Source organism: Anolis carolinensis, chromosome 4, assembly GCF_035594765.1.
Source record: "Anolis carolinensis isolate JA03-04 chromosome 4, rAnoCar3.1.pri, whole genome shotgun sequence".
Classification (NCBI taxonomy): domain Eukaryota; kingdom Metazoa; phylum Chordata; class Lepidosauria; order Squamata; family Dactyloidae; genus Anolis; species Anolis carolinensis.
This window is the reverse complement of record NC_085844.1, coordinates 116,607,770-116,628,737: the sequence shown is the minus strand read 5'-3', so window position 1 is coordinate 116,628,737 and position 20,968 is coordinate 116,607,770. Positions and strand designations below refer to the sequence as shown.

The 20,968-nt window shown below is 40.9% G+C and overlaps 1 protein-coding gene across 3 annotated transcripts in view; it reads left to right on the top strand.

The window, feature by feature from the left end:
* The first annotated feature begins 10,685 nt into the window (after positions 1 to 10,685).
* ripk1 (receptor interacting serine/threonine kinase 1) overlaps positions 10,686 to 20,968 on the top strand; it is a 38,982-nt gene continuing 28,699 nt past the window's right edge. For all 3 annotated transcript variants that reach the window (XM_062977670.1, XM_008116317.3, XM_003224386.4), the window contains exons 1-2: positions 10,686 to 10,842; positions 19,633 to 19,835. In XM_062977670.1, the coding sequence (XP_062833740.1) occupies positions 19,684 to 19,835 (152 nt within the window). In that variant the 5' untranslated portion in view covers positions 10,686 to 10,842; positions 19,633 to 19,683. The remainder of the gene's footprint in view (positions 10,843 to 19,632; positions 19,836 to 20,968) is intronic.

Below are 20,968 nucleotides of genomic sequence, written 5' to 3'. Positions count from 1 at the left end.
TTCTTTGCCCTTTTGCCATAAGGAATGTCTAAATAAAAATCAGATCATCTGATATATATGTAATATCATCTGATATATATGTAATATCATCTGATATATGTGCAATATATGAAGCCTGACCCCATGGTTAATCATATTGCCAAAACATGATCGTTCTACAACAGTGAGGAAAAAATAGGGTCAATTGGGGTTTGCAAGACACAACATTGTATTGTGACTTTGCCGTTTTGCTATTTGAGTTAGGGCATGAAATGCCAAATCATATAAACCAGAAAATTCCTACAAATCATCTTTTTTTACACATGGATTTTTTTTTGTCAAATAAATGCTTTGTGCTGATGCTTCATTTTATGCTTCCTTAGGAATAATTGGCAGATAAGAGGCTGAGCTCTTTGGCCAATTTTTTTGTGGATTATAAAATAATTAGAATGGCTTATTCTAGAATCCCATTGGTCAGAGTTTGGAAAAGTTGCAATTTCTCTTGCTGTCTCTTTGCTCCCCTCATTTTTGGACAATTCCCAAAATCCCAACCAAGTAATGTTTCTAAATTCTGGAACTAACTATATGTTGCAAAATGTTCTATGTCGGCTTTGTACCATTTAGTAATACAGTAGAGTCTCACTTATCCAACATTCGCTTATCCAACGTTCTGGATTATCGAACGCATTTTTGTAGTCAATGTTTTCAATACATCGTGATATTTTGGTGCTAAATTCGTAAATACAGTAATTACTACGTAGCATTACTGTGTATTGAACTACTTTTTCTGTCAAATTTGTTGTATAACATGATGTTTTGGTGCTTAATTTGTAAAATCATAACCTAATTTGGTGTTTAATAGGCTTCTCCTTAATCTCTCCTTATTATCCAACATATTCGCTTATCCAACGTTCTGCCGGCCCATTTATGTTGGATAAGTGAGACTCTACTGTATGTGACAAAAGCATCAGCTATAGACCAAAAGAAAATGGCTTTGGAGCATTTAGAACCATTTTCACCCTTGCTCTGGATATTGTGCCACATACAAGCCTTTTTTAAAAACTACACTTCTCTAGGTTCCCTAAGAACAAGGCAAAAACTAGGACATCTGTATTGTTGGAATTCCATTCTATCAAAATAAGTAAAATGTAAAATTTGGAACCCAAAACACTGAAATTTCATAAGCAATGTCAGGCTAGCAATGTTCTGAGATATGCTTTATTCGGGTATAACACATCTTGGTGCTTGCAATTCTTGGTACTTTTAATAGATTTCATTCCAGAAACTGAGCAAAATGTTTTCTTGGTACATTCTCCCTTGTTGCAATTTGAATACTGTGAAGCATTAGCATTCCTGCCTTGTTTCTTAACAAAACCCGCACCTTCCACAGCATTTTGCTGAGCTGCCCTTTGCAATTCTGTTCCATATTCTGCTAATGAAGCTCATTCATTAGCAGACTATGATGATAATGAGAGACTACCCGCTGGGCACACAGAAGACTGGGCAACTTGGAAGGCACTGAACAGACTACACTCTGGCACTACGAGATGCAGAGCCATTCTTAAGAAATGGGGCCACAAAGTGGAGTCCACGACATGCAAGTGTGGAGAAGAGCAAAGCACAAACAACTTACTACAATGCAGCCTGAGCCCTGCCACATGCACAATGGAGGACCTTCTTACAGAGAAACCAGAGGCATTCCAAGTGGCCAGCTACTGGTCAAAGGACATTTAGTATAATGCCAAGTTTCTTTAACTTTGTTTGTGTTTTTAAATACATTATAAATGTACCCTCAATTTGCTTCTGACACGATAAATAAATGAAGCTCCATATAAGTACATTAAATGTTAAAGAAAGGTAACCTTTCATTTTGCCACAAGATGTCACCCTTGGTCTGTACATTACCAAGTGAAACAGTTTGGCCTTGAAGATGCAAAAAAATGGTTTGAGTGTTGGCCAAGAGCCCCAGTGGCACAGTGGGTTAAACCCTTTTGCCGGCAGGACTGATGACTTGAAGGTTGGGTTGCTGACCTGAAGGTTGCTGGTTCAAATCCAACCCAGAGAGAGCGCAGATGAGCCCCCTCTATCCATTCCAGCTCCATGCAGGGACATGAGAGAAGCCTCCCACAAGGATGGTAAAAACATCAATACATCTGGATGTCTCCTGGGCAACATCCTTGCAGACGGCCAATTCTCTCACACCAGAAGCAACTTGTTGTTTCTCAAGTCGCTTCTGACAAAAAAGTAGTATTTATTTATTTATTTATTTGCTACATTTATATGCCGCCCTTCTCACCCCGAAGGGGACTCAGAGCGGCTTACAAATTAAATTTACATACAATATTATATTAGTATAGTACAATACTGGTAACAAATTACTATATTGTACTGTATCAACATATTGTAATATTATTAGTAATATTACATGTAAAATATGATATATAATTAATATTATTATATTGTGTTATTAGTATTATATCGTATTAGTAGTAGCGTTGGCCTCCTCTGCTCTGAAGACATGAGTTAAATTCCCCGTTTAGCCATGTATACTCATTGAGTGAACTTGGGTAAATCACACACTATCAGTCCCCAAATGACTTGAAAACACACCAACAACACAGGAATCACAACAGAGCAGAGTCTGGTAGCGCAGTGGGTTAAACCCATGTGCCGGCAGGACTGATGACCTGAAGGTTGGGTTGCTGACCTGAAAAGTTGTCAGTTCAAATCCAACCTGGGGAGACCACCGATAAGCTCCCTCTGTCAGCTCTAGCTCCCCATGCAGGAACATGAGAGAAGCCTCCCACAAGGATGGTAGGGCCAGGCTGTGGCACAGCTGGTTAGTAGCCAGCTGCAATAAATCACTACTGACTGAGAAGTCAGCCCAGGTTAGATTGAGCCTCCGACCCATTAATAGCCTAGCTTGCTGTTGACCTATGCAGCTCAAAAGACAGTTGCATCTGTCGAGTAGAAAAATTAGGTACCGCTTTATGCAGGGAAGCTAATTTAACTAATTTATGACACCATAAAAACCTCCAGCAGCATGTGGAAAGAATGAGGAAGTACTCCATCAAGGACTCGGTGTCACAGGTGGACAATGAAGCGGCAGTTCCCCCTGTGGCCGGTATCAAGCATACCCTCATAAAGCTGGAAGCTGGAAAATGTTAAATTGCCTCTATGTCTGTCTATACGTCGTATGTCTAATGGCACTGAATGTTTGACATGTATATGTGCATTGTGATCCGCACCTGAGTCCCCTTCGGGGTGAGAAGGGCAAAATATAAATACTGTAAATAAATAAATAAAAACATCCGGGCGTCCCCTGGGCAACGTCCTTGCAGACAGCCAATTCTCTCACACCAGGAGCAGGTTGCAGTTTCTCAAGTTGCTTCTGACACAAAAAACCCTGCAAAACTGTAGATCAAATGTGGCCTCTCATCCACCTAGAAAACAATTGGTGGCCACATGCAACCCAAGTGTTGCCCATCTTTGCTAGAAACTGAACTGTCACCAACTGCTTTTTTATACTTCATTGTCCCTTAAAGCCCGCTTCTACACTGCGCACACGTTTTATATCCATATGTGCCTAACAATTGCATTTGCAAAATCTAATTAGAAAAAAATCTACATCACAAAACTTACACCGTAATTCGTATGTCTAAGATGTCTCAAATCTCAGCATTATCAACTGGACACCCTGTGCAATGCTAACCCTGTCATAAATTCACAAAGCAACTACATAAACTCAAGGGAAGATTTTGAAAGCTAAGCAGAATTTGCAGGATTTATGGTATTCACAATTGGATCTTTGATGTAGTGGCAAATATTTGAAGTGTAGTAGTGAAGATGCAAATTTCGAAGTGTAACCATGTTCCACAAACGTCTCCATACCTGTTAGCGGTTGCATAGACTCATATCAATATATTGTGTCAATAAAGAGTAAGGCAAGGATGTCCTCTTTTTCCATTACTTTTTATTTTAGCAGTGGATGTGCTAGCAAAACAGATCAGAGCAAGTGCTAACTAGAAAGGTTTAACAATGAAAAAGGAAACTTATAAAATAAGACTTTTTACAGACAACTTAGAAATCCAGCAAATAATATTCCAAAAGCATTAAAAATAACAGAATTTGGAAAAGTGGTGGGCCTATTTGTAAACAGAGATAAAACAAAGATTCTGGCATATAACATGAGCAAAAAGAATCAAGAGACCCTAATGCAAAAGGTAAAAGTAGAAATAACAAAGAAAGTAAAATACGCATTATCTGGGAATCCATTTGACAAGCAATAATTCAGATTTATTTAAAAATATGAAAAAAATATGGAAAGAAATGCAAAAAGACAAAGATAAAATAAACTAGACTTGTCCCTGTTCGGAAGAATCAAAATGTAATGACTAAAATGTTACATTTATTTCAAACAATACCAATTGTGTCCAAAGAAGTACTCTTCAAAGATTGGAAGAAAGAACTGACAACATTTATTTGGAAAAAAACCTAGAATTAAAATGAAAAATTTACAAGACTCAAATGACAGAGGTGGACTGGCGTTACCAAATATGGGGTTATATTATGATGCGGCAGCCTGGATACGGATAAAAGAATGGATTTCACTAAAAAATGAAAGGCTATTCACAATAGAAGAGCCAAATCTAAAATACGGATGGCATGCATACTTCATTTATGAGAAAACAAAAACAGATCTCAACTTCAGAAAACATAAGATAAGAAATTCACTACTAAGAGTTTCGAAGAAATACAAGAGTCCTTTACAACAAAATACCGGATTGGATGAATCCACAAGAAGCTATTCCCCAAAATTTTGACATCAAGAAGCAAATGTTTGTCTTACAAACACCTACTTGAAAAAGGAACATTACAGGAACTAAAAACTACAAGAGTAACAAGAAGAAGATCCAACAATGACATGGTTCCACTATAATCGATTTCAACAGAGACTCTGCTCGGACAAAAAACAAGGTGTTGTCGAAGGATTTCATGGCCAGAATCACTGGGTTGCTGTGAGTTTTCCAGGGTGTCTGGCCCTGTTCCAGAAGCATTCTCTCCTGACGTTTCACCCACATCTATGACAGGCATTCTCAGAGGCTGTGAGGTCTGTTGGAGACCAGTGGGGTTTATATATCTGTGGAAGGTCCAGGGTGGGAGAAAGAACTCTTGTCTGTTTGTGGCAAGTATGAATGTTGCAATTGGCACGGTGAATATTGCACTTGGCAATACATTAAGAAGATTGGGATAAACTTTGGAAGAAAAGATTGGAATTTACAGGAAGTTACTCTGTCAAAGAAAATTTTTACAAAATGATCGACAGATGGTACATATTCAAAAAAAAACTCTCAAAGATAAATAAAAAAATGAATTTATGCTGAAAATGTAAACGAACGACTGGAAACTTTTATCATATGTGGTAGACATGCCCAAAGGCTAAAGTCTTCTGAATAAAAGGGCATACTGATATTGAAAGCATAATAAAAAAACAAAGTACAGTAGAGTCTCACTTATCCAACGTTCTGGATTACCCAAGGCATTTTTGTAGTCAATGTTTTCAATATATCATGATATTTTGGTGCTAAATTCGTAAATACAGTAATTACAACATAGCATTAATGCGTAATGAACTCCTTTTTCTGTCAAATGTGTTGTATAACATGATGTTCTGGTGCTTAATTTGTAAAATCATAACCTATTTTGATGTTTAATAGGTTTTTTTGTAATCTCTCCTTATTATCCAACATATTCGCTTATCCAATGTTCTGCCGGCCGTTTATGTTGGATAAGTGAGACTCTACTGTAGCACTGAAACCAGAAAGCTTTTTATTGGAACTATTAGATAAGCAAATACCGAAACACCAGGAAAGGATCTTCCTTAAATGACTAAAGCAGAAAGAATTGAATATGTGAAACTATGGAAGCCACAAAGAACACCAGATGAATGGATTGCAATTTTCTTTTTTTTTTTAAATGGCTAAAATGGACAAATTAACTTTAATTCTACAACAAGATAAAAAACACTGCAAGAAGAATGGAAATCTTTTATGGATTTTATCAAAAACTAGAAGATGACTGCAACAGGATTAGTGAACTAAAAGTATTATGAAATAATACATGTGTATAAACTATATAAATTGTATATCTAAGAGCCAAAAATGTTTTAGAAAATTGATGTTAATACTTCTGAGTTGAAGTAGAAAAGTGTACAACTTCAAGAAGGTTGATAGTATAGATACATATATTTATATAAGATTTATTGTGTGTATATCTTATGTGAATGATAATTATAATACATATTTACATGTATATTACTTACTTAGCTAGGGGATCCCTCATTGTCTGAGTATCATGTCTTCCAAGTGTAGTGTCTTGGAGGTGGATGTGTAGGTGTCTGTAGAGCCCTATTTTTGATCCGCATGTTCTTTGGTTTCCAGGTGGAAGGCAGTCCGGTCAGGGTTGGCTTGCCACGCCTTCCTCTTGGCACATTTCTCCATTTGTGCCTCTTCAAATTCCATAGCACTGCTGGTCACAGCTGACCTCCAGCTAAAGTGTTCAAAGGGAAGAGCTTCCCAGTTCTCGGTGTCTATGCCACAGTATTAGTATATTATTAATCAACTAACAAAAGAAATTAACTTTAAGATATGAATATAGTTGACTGCCATCAAGGATAGAGAAAATAGTTTGAATTAGTTAATAGATAACATAGGGAGAAGGAATACTATGCAGAGTTGGAAGAGAAGAAAAGAAGGGACAATATAAGAAGTTAAAAGAAATAAACAAAAATCTTGAAGGATAATCTGTTAGTTAGAGAAGATGTCATAGTTTGAACTTTTTTCTTTTACTTCACTTCCTCCCTATACTAAAAATATATATAAAAGATACTCATTTGTAGAACTATTTAACTAACATGGCTCCATAACTTATATACTATTTTCTGTGATGTTTCCCAGCGTTCCCTTCTTTTTCCCCTTTTTAAATAGTTATTTGAGTTATTTTTTCTTCTTTTATTGAAAACAAAATATTGAAAACAAAATAAAAACTTATTTGCACACAACTTATTGCTCCTGGAGTTTTATCTCCCATTAGGAACAGATCCTTTGTCCCTGGCATTGTATCTGCTACTGATGGTCATGCTAAGCAATGCGCAAGTCTCCAAGTTTCACAGGTCTCTTCTCCTAGCATATTTATAATTAAATGCAGCAGAGAACGGGAAAGAAAAGTACAGATATATCTAGAATGAATGCAGTTTGACACCGTTTAACTGCCCTGGCTCAGTACTATGGAATCCTGCAATTTGTGGTTTGGAAAGGCACCAGCAGAGAAAGCTAAAGGCCTTATAAAACTACAACTCCCATGATTCTATAGCATTGGATCATAGCAGTTAAGAGTGGTGTCAAATTACATGAATCCTACAATGTAGATACACCCTAGGATGTGCAACAAGGTAATATTTCTTGTTATACCCAGACATAAAGAATCCATGGCGCAATATATGCATCTGGCCCCTTCCACACAGCTAAATAAAATCCCACTTTATTGGCTTTGAACTGGAATACATAGCAGTGTGGACTCAGATAACACAGTTCAAAGCAGATAAAGTGGGATAACCCAGTTTTTCTATTGTATAATATACTCTGCATTTTACACTGTCTTGATATACATACAGTAGAGTCTCGCTTATCCAACGTTCTGGATTATCCAACGCATTTTTGTAGTCAATGCTTTCAATACATCGTGATATTTTGGTGCTAAATCCGTAAATACAGCAATTACTACATAGCATTACTGCGTATTGAACTACTTTTTCTGTCACATTTGTTGTTAAACATGATGTTTTGGTGCTTAATTTGTAAAATCATAACCTAATTTGAGGTGTAATAGGCTTTTCCTTAATCCCTCCTTATTATCCAACATATTCGCTTATCCAACGTTCTGCTGGCCCGTTTATGTTGGATAAGTGAGACTCTACTGTATTAAAAAAACTCAAAAATCAGAACAGTAAATAAGAAGCAATGCTCTGAAAACAGAGGAGTTCCAGACATGAATCAACCAGGGGCAGCTAACAACTCTGAACAAAAGATGCCCCAGGCAGGAAGAACCCAGGAGATGCAGCTATTCAGTGCTAACTACAACATTCACACTGGCCTCCAACTGACAACTCTCACCCTGGACTTTCCACAGATAAACCTTCCTAGTTTCTCCATACTTCACACCTCTGAGGATGCCTGCCATAGATGTGGGCGAAACGTCAGGAAAGAATACTTCTGGAACATGGCCATACAGCCCGGAAAACATACAACAATCCAGTTTTTCTATTGTATAATATACTCTGCATTTTACACTGTCTTGATATACACAAGTAAAGGTAAAGGTTTCCCCTGACCTTAAGTCCAGTCATGTCTGACTCTGGGGGTTGGTGCTCATCTCCATTTCTAAGCCGAAAAGCCACCTCCAAGGTCAAGTGGCCGGCATGACAGCTTGGAGTGCCGTTACATTCCCGCCGGAGCAGTACCTATTGATTTACTCACATTGGCATGTTTTCGAACTGCTAGGTTTTATTTATTTATTTAATTAATTAATTTATATACCGCTCTTCTCCCCCAGGGGGACCCAGAGCGGTCTTACATAATGGCAAGATTAATGCCACATATAATACAAAATATAGTAAAACAAACGATCGTAAAAACACACTTAAAAACCAATATTATACCCCATTTAAAACAGTAAAGCACTGTGTGGCCATTACAACAGGGCCAGTAACATTGGGCCAAAAGTCAGAGCCAGTCTGTATTCAATTACACAGCGAATACATCAGATTATATCGACCGTATCTTAGGATGGGCCAAAAGCTTGGTCCCACATCCAGGTCTTCAGCTGCTTCCTAAAAGACATGAGTGAGGGGGCTTCCCTAATCTCCCTTGGCAAGGAGTTCCACAGCCGCGGAGCCACCACCGAAAAAGCCCTGTCCCTCGTCCCAGCCAAATGCACCTGTGACGGCGGCGGGACCGAGAGCAGGGCCTCATTGGAAGATCTTAATCTGCGGGGCGGCTCATAGGGGGAGATACGTTCGGAGAGGTAAGTTGGACCAGAGCCGTTTAAGGTTTTGTAGGCCAAAGCCAGCACTTTAAATTGTGCCCGGAAGCTAACAGGCAGCCAGTGGAGCTGCTTCAACAGAGGAGTTGTATGCTCCCTGTACGGCGCTCCAGTTAATAACCTGGCTGCGGAACGTTGGACTAGTTCCAGATTCCGAACAGTCTTTGAAGGCAACCCCACGTAGAGCGCATTGCAATAGTCCAAACTATTGTAACCAGAGCGTGGACCACCGTGGCCATGTCAGGCTTCCCAAGGTATGGGCGCAGTTGGCGCACAAGTTTGAGTTGTGCGAAGGCCCCCCTGGCCACCGCCGAAACCTGGGGTTCCAGGCTCAGCGATGAGTCCAGGAGGACACCCAAACTGCGAACCTGCGCCTTCAGGGGGAGTGCGACCCCATCCAGCACAGGCTGTAACCCTATACCCTGTTCGGCCTTACGACTGACCAGGAGGACCTCTGTCTTGTCTGGATTCAACTTCAATTTGTTCGCCCTCATCCAGTCTGACACAGCAGCCAGGCACCGGTTCAGGATCTGGACGGCCTCCTAGGTTGGCAGAAGCTGGAGCTTACAGCGGGCGCTCACTCCGCTCCCGGGATTTGAACCTAGGACCTTTCGGTCTGCAAGTTCAGCAGCTCAGTGCTTTAACACACTTCGCCACCGGGGCTCCTATATACAGTAGAGTCTCACTTATCCAAGCCTTGCTTATCCAAGTTTCTGGATTATCCAAACTATTTTTGTAGTCAATGTTTTCAATACATCGTGATATTTTGGTGCTAACTTGGTAAATACAGTAATTACTACGTAGCATTACTGCGTATTAAACTACTTTTTCTGTCAAATTTGTTGTATAACATGATGTTTTTGGTGCTCAATTTGGAAAATCATAACCTAATTTGGTGTTTAATAGGCTTCTCCTTAATCTTTCCTTATTATCCAACATATTCGCTTATCCAACTTTCTGCTGGCCCGTTTATGTTGGATAAGTGAGACTCTACTGTATATATAGATAGATAGATGCCAATATAGGCCAATAAACACTTATTGGAAAAATAAAAATTTATTTATTTTATTTATTTACAGCATTTATATTCCGCCCTTCTCACCCCGAAGGGGACTCAGGGCAGATCACATCACACATATAGGCAAACATTCAATGCCTTTTAACATAGAACAAAGACAAGACAAACATAGGCTCCGAGCGGGCCTTGAACTCATGACCTCCTGGTCAGAGTGATTCATTGCAGCTGGTTGCAACTGGCTTGCTCTCCCGCCTGCGCCACAGCCCGGGCGATGCAAAATTCATCAGTGGCGATGCACGCTAAGCCTTCCTTGAAAGATTTCAGTGCAATCAGGCAGCCTGTGGGTGCATCTACACTACGGAATGATTGCAGGTTGACACCACTTGGGATAGAATCCTGGGAATTTAAGTTTGGGTAAAACTACAACTCTGACCGTCCCACAGCAGTTCAAATGGTGTCAAAAGATAATACCTCTGCAGTGTGGGTGCAGCCTGTCTGGGTCATTGAAGGCCAGCCTTTTTTGGAAGCAGGGAAAATGAAAAAAAAGGAAAAGTTAGCCTGATAGGCTGGGAAAGACCCGGCGTGCTCTTTGGTCAGGGCGAAACTCCGCCCCGAGAAAACTTCCGCGAAAGAGGAAGGAAGAAGGGAGCCATCCAGGCGCGCCTCCTCCTTCTTGGAAGGAAGGAAAGGGGTCCCGATCTGTAGGATCGCCTCCCTCCATGAGCAGAAAAGAGGGCGAAGAGAAGGTAAAGGCGCCGTCGGGGCTGCTGCTGCTTCTTCCTCTTCTTTCTCCCTCCGTTTCTCGAGAAAGTGGCGTCCCAAGGCGCTCCCAATGGAACTTCCCTTCAAGGACCCACGAGGAAGTGGCCCCTCTCACTGGATGGGCGCCCCATACATAGATCGAGGGCCACGCCATAGCTGATTCTTGGGTTGGCCGTGGGAGACTTCCTCCTTGAGTTGGTGTTTAGGGCCGAGGAGGGGGAGACGCCTTCGAAAATGAAACTAAGTTTCTTAAGTCGAGTTTCTCTTGCCCTTTTGTTACATCCTGCCAATGGAGGCATCGCCTTCATTGGGTGGGCCTTGGGTTGCTTTCACCTCCATCTGAAAAACAGTTCTTGCCAAGGAAATTTAGTGGGTGCATCTTCATTGTGTGACACCACTTCAGCTGCTATGGCTTTATGTTATGGAGTCCTGGGAGTTGTAGTTTGGCAAGGTCTTTGGCAGGTGCCTCGGTAGCGAGTGGGTTAATAATGATAATAATAATAATAATAATTATGGTCCCGGTGGTGATGGGCACACTGGGTGCGTGCCGAAAGATCTCAGCCGGCATTTGGAAACAATAGACATTGACAAAATCACGATCTGCCAACTGCAAAAAGCCACCCTGCTGGGATCTGCACGCATCATCCGAAAATACATCACACAGTCCTAGACACTTGGGAAGTGTTCGACTTGTGGTTTTGCGAAACGAAATCCAGCATATCTATCTTGTTTGCTGTGTCATACAACGTCGTTGTGTCAATAATAATAATAATAATACTCTATTGTATATGTACAGTAGAGTCTCACTTATCCAACATTCACTTATCCAACATTCTGGATTATCCAACACATTTTTGTAGTCAATGTTTTCAATACAGCGTGATATTTTGATGCTAAATCCGTAAATACAGCAATTGCTACATAGCTTTGCTGTGTATTGAACTACTTTTTCTGTCAAATTTGTTGTTTAACTTGATGTTTTAGTGCTTAATTTGTAAAATCATAACCTAATTTGATGTTTAATAGACTTTTCCTTGATCCCTCCTTATTATCCAACATATTCGCTTATCCAACGTTCTGCTGGCCCGTTTATGTTGGATAAGTGAGACTCTACTGTATATCCAAAATTCAACCAGAATTCCAAAATCCAACATTACTCCAAAATTTAAAACTCTCCACATAGGTGGCTGAGAAAGTGCTACCATTACTTTTTGATGATTCGATGTACATAAACTTTGTTTCATGCACAAAATTGTTTAAAAATTATATTAAATAACTTTCAAGTTATGTGTGTTTGCATGTGCAAATACAATATTTCAAAATTTAAGAGAAATCCTGAAATCCAAAAAACTTCTCATCCCAAACATTTTGGATAAGGGATACTGAACCTGTAATTAACTTTTGTATGGGTTGTTGTATGTCTTTCGGGCTGTGTGGCCATGTTCCAGAAGTATTCTCTCCTGACGTTTCGCCCACATCTATGGCAGGCATCCTCAGAGGTTGTGAAGTATGGATAAACTAGGTAAGGAAAGGAAAGAATATATATCTGTGTAGAGTCCAGGGTGTGTCAAGAGTCCTTTGTCACTGGGAGCGAGCATTAATGTTCCCAGTGACAGCTCCCAGTGACAAAGGACTCTTGACACACCCTGGACTCTACACAGATATATATTCTTTCCTTTCCTTACTTAGTTTATCCATACCTCACAACCTCTGAGGATGCCTGCCATAGATGTGGGCGAAACGTCAGGAGAGAATACTTCTGGAACATGGCCACACAGCCCGAAAGACATACAATAACCCTGTGATCCCGGCCATGAAAACCTTCGACAACACAACTTTTGTATGTTTCAATCATGTGAACTTTCATCTTTATTTGTTTTAACATTTATTTGTCATCTTGAGTTCCAGGGCCTGATATTATTAGCATTCAGGTACATAGTGCTCCCACTCCACTTTTGAATCAGCAAAAGGAAAGGGATACAGAGACCACTCAATGTCAAAACTTTCTTTACATTCAATAGCATAGCAGAATATCAATAGAAGAAAATGAGACTGCAGCGGGTGAAGGCAGCACCTCTGAACTCTAACAGCACACAGCCATTTAAGTGCTCCTATGCTGTAACTAGGAAGATCTCCCAGCAGCAAAAGAATAATGGAAAATATGCAAAGAAGGGAGGATTTTATCCCTCTTTTCTCCCTCATGGGACCCAAAGCGGTTTGCAACATATTAAAACCACATAAACCACAATCAGATGTGATTTTAAACCACTGAGCTGCTGAACTTGCTGACCAAAAGGCTGGCTGTTTGAATCCAGGGAGCGAAGTGAGTTCCTGCTGTTACCCCCAGCTTCTGCCAACCCAGCAGTTCGAAAGCATGCAAATGTGAGCAGGTCAATGGGTACCGCTTTGGCAGGAAGGTAACAGTCATGCCAGCCACATGACCTTGGAGATGTCTACAGACAACGTCTGCTCTTCGGCTTAGAAACAGAGATGCACCAACCCCCACAGTTGGACACAACTAGACTTAATGTCAGGGGAGAACCTTTACCTTTCCTAATTTCTACCTTGGCCTTCTTTGCCAAAGAGAAGTGCTGGTGCCACACCAAATCCCAGGATCCCATAGCATTGAGCCAGGGGCAGTTAAAGTGGTGCCAAGCTGCATTCATTCTTCAGTGGAGATGTACCCCATGGTAGGTAAAGGTTTTCCCCTGACATTAAGTCCAGTCGTGTCCGACTCGGGGTTGGTGCTCATCTCCATTTCTAAGCCAAAGAGCCGGCGTTGTCCGTAGACACCTCCAAGGTCATGTGGCCAGCATGACTGCATGGAGTGCCATTACCTTTCTGCCGAAGTGGTACCTACTGATCTACTCACATTTGCATGTTTTCGAACTGCTAGGTTTGCAGAAGCTGGGGATAACAGCTGGTGCTCACTCTGCTCCCCAGATTCAAACCTGTGACTTTTTGGTCCGCAAGTTCAGTAGCTCAGCACTTTTAACACGCTGTTCCACGTGGGGCCTCTGCTTCCCATGATAGGGTTGTCAAAAGTTGAAAACCAAAGGCACACAGCAACATAATGGGCTGGTAGGAATGGGAAGCTTGGGACACCGTCTAGTTGCCAAGAGCCAACAATGTGCCCTTCCCCACAGTCCTATATCCCAGAATATCAAGGCAGAAAATCTCACATTATCTGAGTAGGGACTCAGATAATCCAGTTTGAAGCAGATATTGTGGGATTTTCTGCCTTGATATTCTGGGATGTAGGGCTGTGTGGAAGGAAGTTTTCCTTTAGATGGAACTTAGAATTGTAGGGCCCTTCTACACTGCCATATAATCCAGAATATCAAGGCTGATAATACAGATTATCTGTTTTGAACTGTATCCTTCTGGGATGCCTCACGGGAATGGGACTCGGAGGTACTGTGTTACAGTAGCTCTGGATCTTCCTGGAGGATCATTTCCAGAAGGTGTTGTTGGGCGACACCTGCTCAATTCCACAGCCATTGTCTTGTGGGGTCCCATGGGGTTCAGTCCTGTCCCCCATGTTGTTTAACATCTACATGAAGCTGCTGGGGGAGATGATTCAGAGCTTTGGAATTCAATGCCATCTGTACACAGATGACATCCAACTCTATTACTCCTTTCCACCTGCTGCTAAGGAAGCTGTTCAGGTCCTGAACTGGTATTTGACAACTTTGACGGCCTGGATGAGGGAGAACAAATTGAAATTGAATCCAGACAAGACAGAGGTACTCCTTGTCAGTCGTAAGGCCAAACAGGGTATACAGTGTTCCCTCACTTACCGCTGGGGTTAGGTTCCAGGACCACCTGCAATAAGTGAAAATCTGTGAAGTAGGGAAGCTATATTTATTTTAATATTTATATGGTGGCGAAGTGTGTTAAAGCGCTGAGCTGCTGAACTTGCAGACTGAAAGGTCTCAGGTTCAAATCCCGGGAGCGGCTTGAGCGCCCGCTGTTAGCTCCAGCTCCTGCCAACCTAGCAGTTCGAAAACATGCAAATGTGAGTAGATCAATAGGTACCGCTCCGGCGGGAAGGTAACAGTGCTCCAAGCAGTCATGCCGGCCACATGACCTTGGAGGTGTCTACGGACGGCTCTTCGGCTTAGAAATGGAGATGAGCACCAACCCCCAGAGTCAGACATGACTGGACTTAACGTCAGGGGAAACCTTTACCTTTACCTACATTATTTTAGTAGTGATACACTATTTTAAGTCTTTATCAACCCATTGTGTGTTGATAAATCGCTGCCACCTCCTCCCGTTGCTACTTGGGGTCCTTTTTTCTCCCTTTGGCTTCTCCTTCCTCCCTTCCTTAGGCTGTAAGTTGTAATTTTTTATGATTTATAATAGCCTTTTAGAGTTTTTTGAAAAACGGCAAAACAGCGAATCCGTGAAAAGTGAACCGCGAAGTAGTGAATGAACATTGTAAATGCTGGATGTGGTTACATTCCCCTGAAGACACAGGTTTGCAGCTTGGGAGTTCGACTGGATTCATCGCTGAACCTGGAACCCCAGGTTTCAGTGGTAGCCAGGGAAGTTTTTGCACAAAACTTGTGTGTCAGCTGCGCCCGTACCTTGGGAAGTCAGACTTGGCCCCGGTAGTCCATGCTCTTGTTACATGTCAAATAGACTATTGCAATGCACTCCAAGTGGGGTTGCCTTTGAAGACTGTTCGGAAGCTTCAAGTAGTCCAACGGGGGACAGCCAGGTTTCTAACTGGAGGGACGTACAAGGAGCATATAACGCCTTTGCTGAGCCAGCTCCACTGGCTGCCAGTTTGCTACCAAGCACATATCAGAGTGCTGGCTTTAGCCCATAAGTCTCTAAATGGTTCTGGTCCAGCTTACCTATCCAAACGTATCTCCCTTTGTGAGCCAGTTAGAGCTTTAAGAGCGGCTGAGAAGGTGCTGTTCTCAGTCCCATCGCCCTCGCAGGCACGGCTGGTGGGATCAAGAGACAGGGCCTCTCAGTGGTGGCACTTTGGCTATGGAATTTCCTTGCCAATGAGATCAGATCAGCCCCATCCCTCCTGGCATTTAGGAAACTACAGTAGAGTCTCGCTTATCCAACATAAACAGGCTGGCAGAAAGTTGGATAAGCGAAAATGTTTGATAATAGGGAGGGATTAAGGAAAAGCCTATTAAATGTCAAATTACGTTATGATTTTACAAATTAAGCACTAAAACATCATGATTTACAACAAATCAACAGAAAAAGCAGTTCAGTACACAGTAACATTGTGTAGTAATTACTGTATTTACTGTATTTATGAATTTAGCATCAAAACATTGCAATGTATTGAAAACATTGACTACAAAAACATTGGCTTCTAAAAAATTGACTACTAATAAATATAGAATTGCATAAAATGATCTTATAGTAACAACATTGTCGGAAATTAAATCCGTAAAAAGTTCAGTCCTTGCTGCCTAGAGAAACAGCTGTGGACGCGGCCAGGGGCAGATTGTGTTTGATAATCCAGAACATTGGATAAGCGAGACTCTATGTAAAATTTGGCTTTTTATGCAAGCATTTGGAGAGTGAGATGAAGCAGCCATGATAACTTCGGAATTGGTGCAATGTCCAATGTTCTATGTCAGTGGTTCTCAATCTGGGGTCCCTGGATGTTTTTGATCTACAACTCCCAGAAATCCCACCCAGTTTACCAACTGTTAGGATTTCTGGGAGTTGAAGGCCAAAACATCTGGGGACCCACAGGTTGAGAACCACTGTTGTCTATGTTTGATGTTTTATAGTTTATTTAATTTATTGCTTTTAATCTATTTTTATATGCTATTTTAGTTATGTGTTGTATTTTATATTTTGTGACACATTGAATTTTACCATTTACTTTGTTGTGAACCGCTTTGAGTCCGCCCCCCCCCCCCCCCAGGGGTAGAGAAAAGTGGTATGGGTTGCTGACCTGAAGGTTGCATGTTCAAATCTGCGAGATGGGGTGAGCTCCCATCTGTTAGCTCTAGCTTATAGGGACATGAGAGAAACCTCCCAGCTAATACATCCTGGCATCCCCTGGGCAACATCTCTGTAGATGGCGAATTCTCTCACACCAGAAGCGACTTGCAGCATGTTCTTAAGTCGCTTTTGACATGATGAAAAAATGGACTGGGATTCACCAAATTGGCACTTGAGTCTTTAACTCTAGTGTGGGGAGACTGTCCTCCAACATAACTTTTCTCCAAAAGTGGAAACCAGTGAGAGGATGTCTCACTGCTTCTCTGTATCCACTGCCTGATACTTGTTCTGTCTAAAGGCAGTACCAAGACCAGTTGTAGATTTGAAATGGAGATTTTGAGCATCTGCCTACATTCTCAGCCTTTATTGATAATCGTAATGCAAGTACAGACAGCCCTCCATATTCATGTCTTTCACTTGTGTAGATTTGATTACACTATGTAACAAAATTTGGAAAAAAAACTCCTGGGTTGAAAGTGTTATTTCCTGTTTAATTGTGTGGTATTTACTTTGAAAGTAGTTGTTCTGCTTGAGAAACTTTGTTTTTGTGGCTGCCACAAACTATGTTGAATTGGTTAAGACTCGGTGACATATTCATTGAAAAACTAGAGCAAAATGTGCTGCGGGATGTCCCACAAAAGCAAGTTTTTGCAGTTTAATAAACTGCTTTCCATGTTTTTCTGATAAAACCAATTAGGAAATGACATTTATAACCCAGGAACAAAAATTGTTTCAGATAGTGTTATTAATTGACTTAATTAATACGTTCTCTCAAGGAATCTCTAGGTATTCCAGGTTCTCTTGAGAACCTAGAAATTCCTGGAGAGAACATATTAATTGAGTCCATGAATAACACTAACATCTAACATCTGAAGGGCCAATGTTTTATCATAGACAAATCAAAGGCTATATATAACAGAAGACTGAAATGAATGGGAAACCTGCGAGGGATTAAATGTGGTGCTGGACAGAGAGCTGACATTGTGAACCGAGATCCTAGGATCACTTCCAGGCATCTCTAGGAAAGGGTTGTGAAAAACCCTATGTGAAACAGTGAAGAGCATCTGTTGGTCAATTTAGGAAGATAGTGGTCTGACTCAATGTAATTTAGTGGTGATTTGTAATTGATTGGTACCTGCTTTACATGTATATCCCACAGCATTTAACTAGAGGTATGTGTTCAATAAGGAGCCCCGGTGGCAAAGTGTGTTAAAGCACTGAGCTGCTGAACTTGCAGACTGAAAGATCCCAGGTTCAAACCCCGGGAGCGGCGTGAGCAGCCGCTGTTAGCTCCAGCTTCTGCTAACCTAGCAGTTCGAAAACATGCCAATGTGCTGCACTGGCGGGAAGGTAACGGCGCTCCATGCAGTCATGCCGGCCACATGACCTTGGAGGTGTCTACGGACAACGCCGGCTCTTCGGCTTAGAAATGGAGAAGAGCACCAACCCCCAGACATGACTGGATTTAACATCAGGGGAAACCTTTACCTTACTATGTGTTCAATGGAAAGAAGATCTCTGTTATCATACCACCCTTAAACAAATCCCTCCTCAAAGGGCCAATCACACTTCCGACTTCATTTGATTGTTTATTATTCAAAGTGTTTTCTATGTTATGTTTCTAGGCATTGAATATTTGCCGATCTTTTGTTATTCACCACCCTGAGTCCGTTTTGGGAGATAGGTTGGTATAGAAATGTATTATTATTATTTTATTATGACACAGCAAACAAGATATATATGCTGGGTTTCGTATCACAAAATCACAAGTCGAACACTTCCCAAGTGTCTAGGACTGTGTGATGTATTTTCGGATGATGCTTGCAGATCCCAGTAGGGTGACCTTTTGAATTTGGCAGATTGTAATTTTGTCAATGTCTATTGTTTCCAAATGCCTGCTGAGATCTTTTGGCACGGCTCCCAATGTGCCCATCACCACTGGGACCAACTGTACTGGTTTCTGCCAGAGTCTTTGCAGTTCAATCTTGAGGTCCTGATAATGGCTGAGTTTTTCCTGTTGTTTTTCGTCAATGCGACTGTCACCTGGGATGGCAACATCAATGATCCTTTTTCCTTTCCACAACTGTGATGTCTGGTGTGTTGTGTTCCAGAACTTTGTCAGTCTGGATTTGGAGGTCCCACAGTATCTTTGCGTGCTCATTCTCCAATACTTTTGCAGGTTTGTGATCCCACCAGTTCTTTACTGCTGGGAGGTGGTACTTGAGGCATAGGTTCCAATGAATCATTTGGGCCACATAGTTGTGCCTCTGTTTGTAGTCTGTCTGTGCGATTTTCTTACAGCAGCTGAGGATATGATCAATGGTTTCGTCAGCTTCCTTGCACAGTCTGCATTTTGGGTCATCAGCTGATTTTTCGATCTTGGCCTTAATTGCATTTGTTCTGATAGCTTGCTCCTGGGCTGCAAGGATCAAGCCTTCTGTCTCCTTCTTCAGGGTCCCATTCGTGAGCCATAGCCAGGTTATTATTATTATTATTATTATTATTATTATTTACAGTACCATACAAATACCATCCTTTTGTGTTCTTTAGCCATCTAACTGGATGGGATATTTTAAGCTCTGGTGTTATTTTTTGTGATGGTTGTTTTCATTACATTGTCATTTGATTGTGCATTTGTTACACCTATTTTATGTGAGCAGCCCTGGACATACTTATTTAAACTTGGTATATCATTTCATTATTACAAAATACATACATACTGCTCTGGACTTGGCAGTGGAAAAAGAGCATGTAACATTTTGTGTGTTATGTTCATATTGCAGGCCCTGGATTTTCATTCAATGAGTTGGTGAACTGCCTTGTGAATTGCAAACATGTCCTTGGTTGATATCCAGATGAGTTCAGCAGACCTTTTGCACAAAGAGCAACTGGACGCTGGTGGATTTGGAATGATTTCATTATGTTCCCACAAGAGCCATGGACTCGTGATCTTAAAAACAGTATACACAGGACCGCAACGCAAAGAGTAAGTTGCAGAAAGGCGAGGGAAGCTCACCAATAAGTTTCTGGTGATTACTGGCTGGATCAGGTCCTTCTTTATCTGATTGGATTCTCCCTAACTTTCACTGAGGGCTAGTGGTTTCCATGTCAGTAATCCAACCCATGTTGAATCCTATCCCATTCATTCATTCAGTCTTACCCCAGCACCTTGGACAATTCCTTTAACTTTGGATTTTTAAAAAAGTAATTTTTATTCATTTTCAACAGGATTTACGAAAACAAAAACATAATTGCTAATTGCAATTGTGAGGGGAAGGGGAAATAGAATGAAGAAAAGAAATAGAATGAAGAAATAGAATGGCAAGAAAAGATATAGATACAAAGAAAGATAAGTTAGTGATGAAAAAGGAAAAGTAAGGCAGGGAAAAAAAGATAAAAAATTAAGAAGAAGAAAAAAAATTGAGAAAGGAAAATAATTTGGAAATAACCAGGCAATGGGAAGTGACTTCCATTCAATTCCACAGGGTTTAGAGTTCCTTGAAATTATAGCACATATTTCCTAAGCTCTCTTCCTTGCTTTCCACATTTCTCTGTTTCCTTGCATGACTAATGTCATTAAAGCAATCTACTCAAAGGTAATGTGGCGTTTTTCTTGTAGGAACTTTTTGACTGGTGTCCAATCTGTCCTTTGTTTTTTTGTACTGTCTTGTAATAAAAAAGTCATAGTGTCCATGTCCATGTAATCCCTTAATTTGATGATCCAAGAGTCTTCAGACGGAATTTCCTTCGTACGCCATTTTTGAGCTATTGAGGCTCTTGCTGCTGCTGTTATATAAAAAATAATATATCTTCATTTCTTTCTAAATGAAAATCCGTGATGTTTAACAAATAATAATCAGGTTTGAAATCCAAGTTCTTTTTAAAGATTTTTTTTGAATACTGGTGGATCCTTTAACTTTGGATTGACATGGCCTCTGCTGTTGGCTTTTCTAGGATTTCTTTTAAGCAGGGCTAGCACAGCATTTTACTGCCTAGTAAGATAAAATGGTATTGGCATCACTCAAAAACTCACTGGACTGTCAATTGACTCTTACTCTGTTGCTGGAAATTACCAAATAAAATGGCATAAAACACCAGAAGAGTCTTGGCGGATCACCC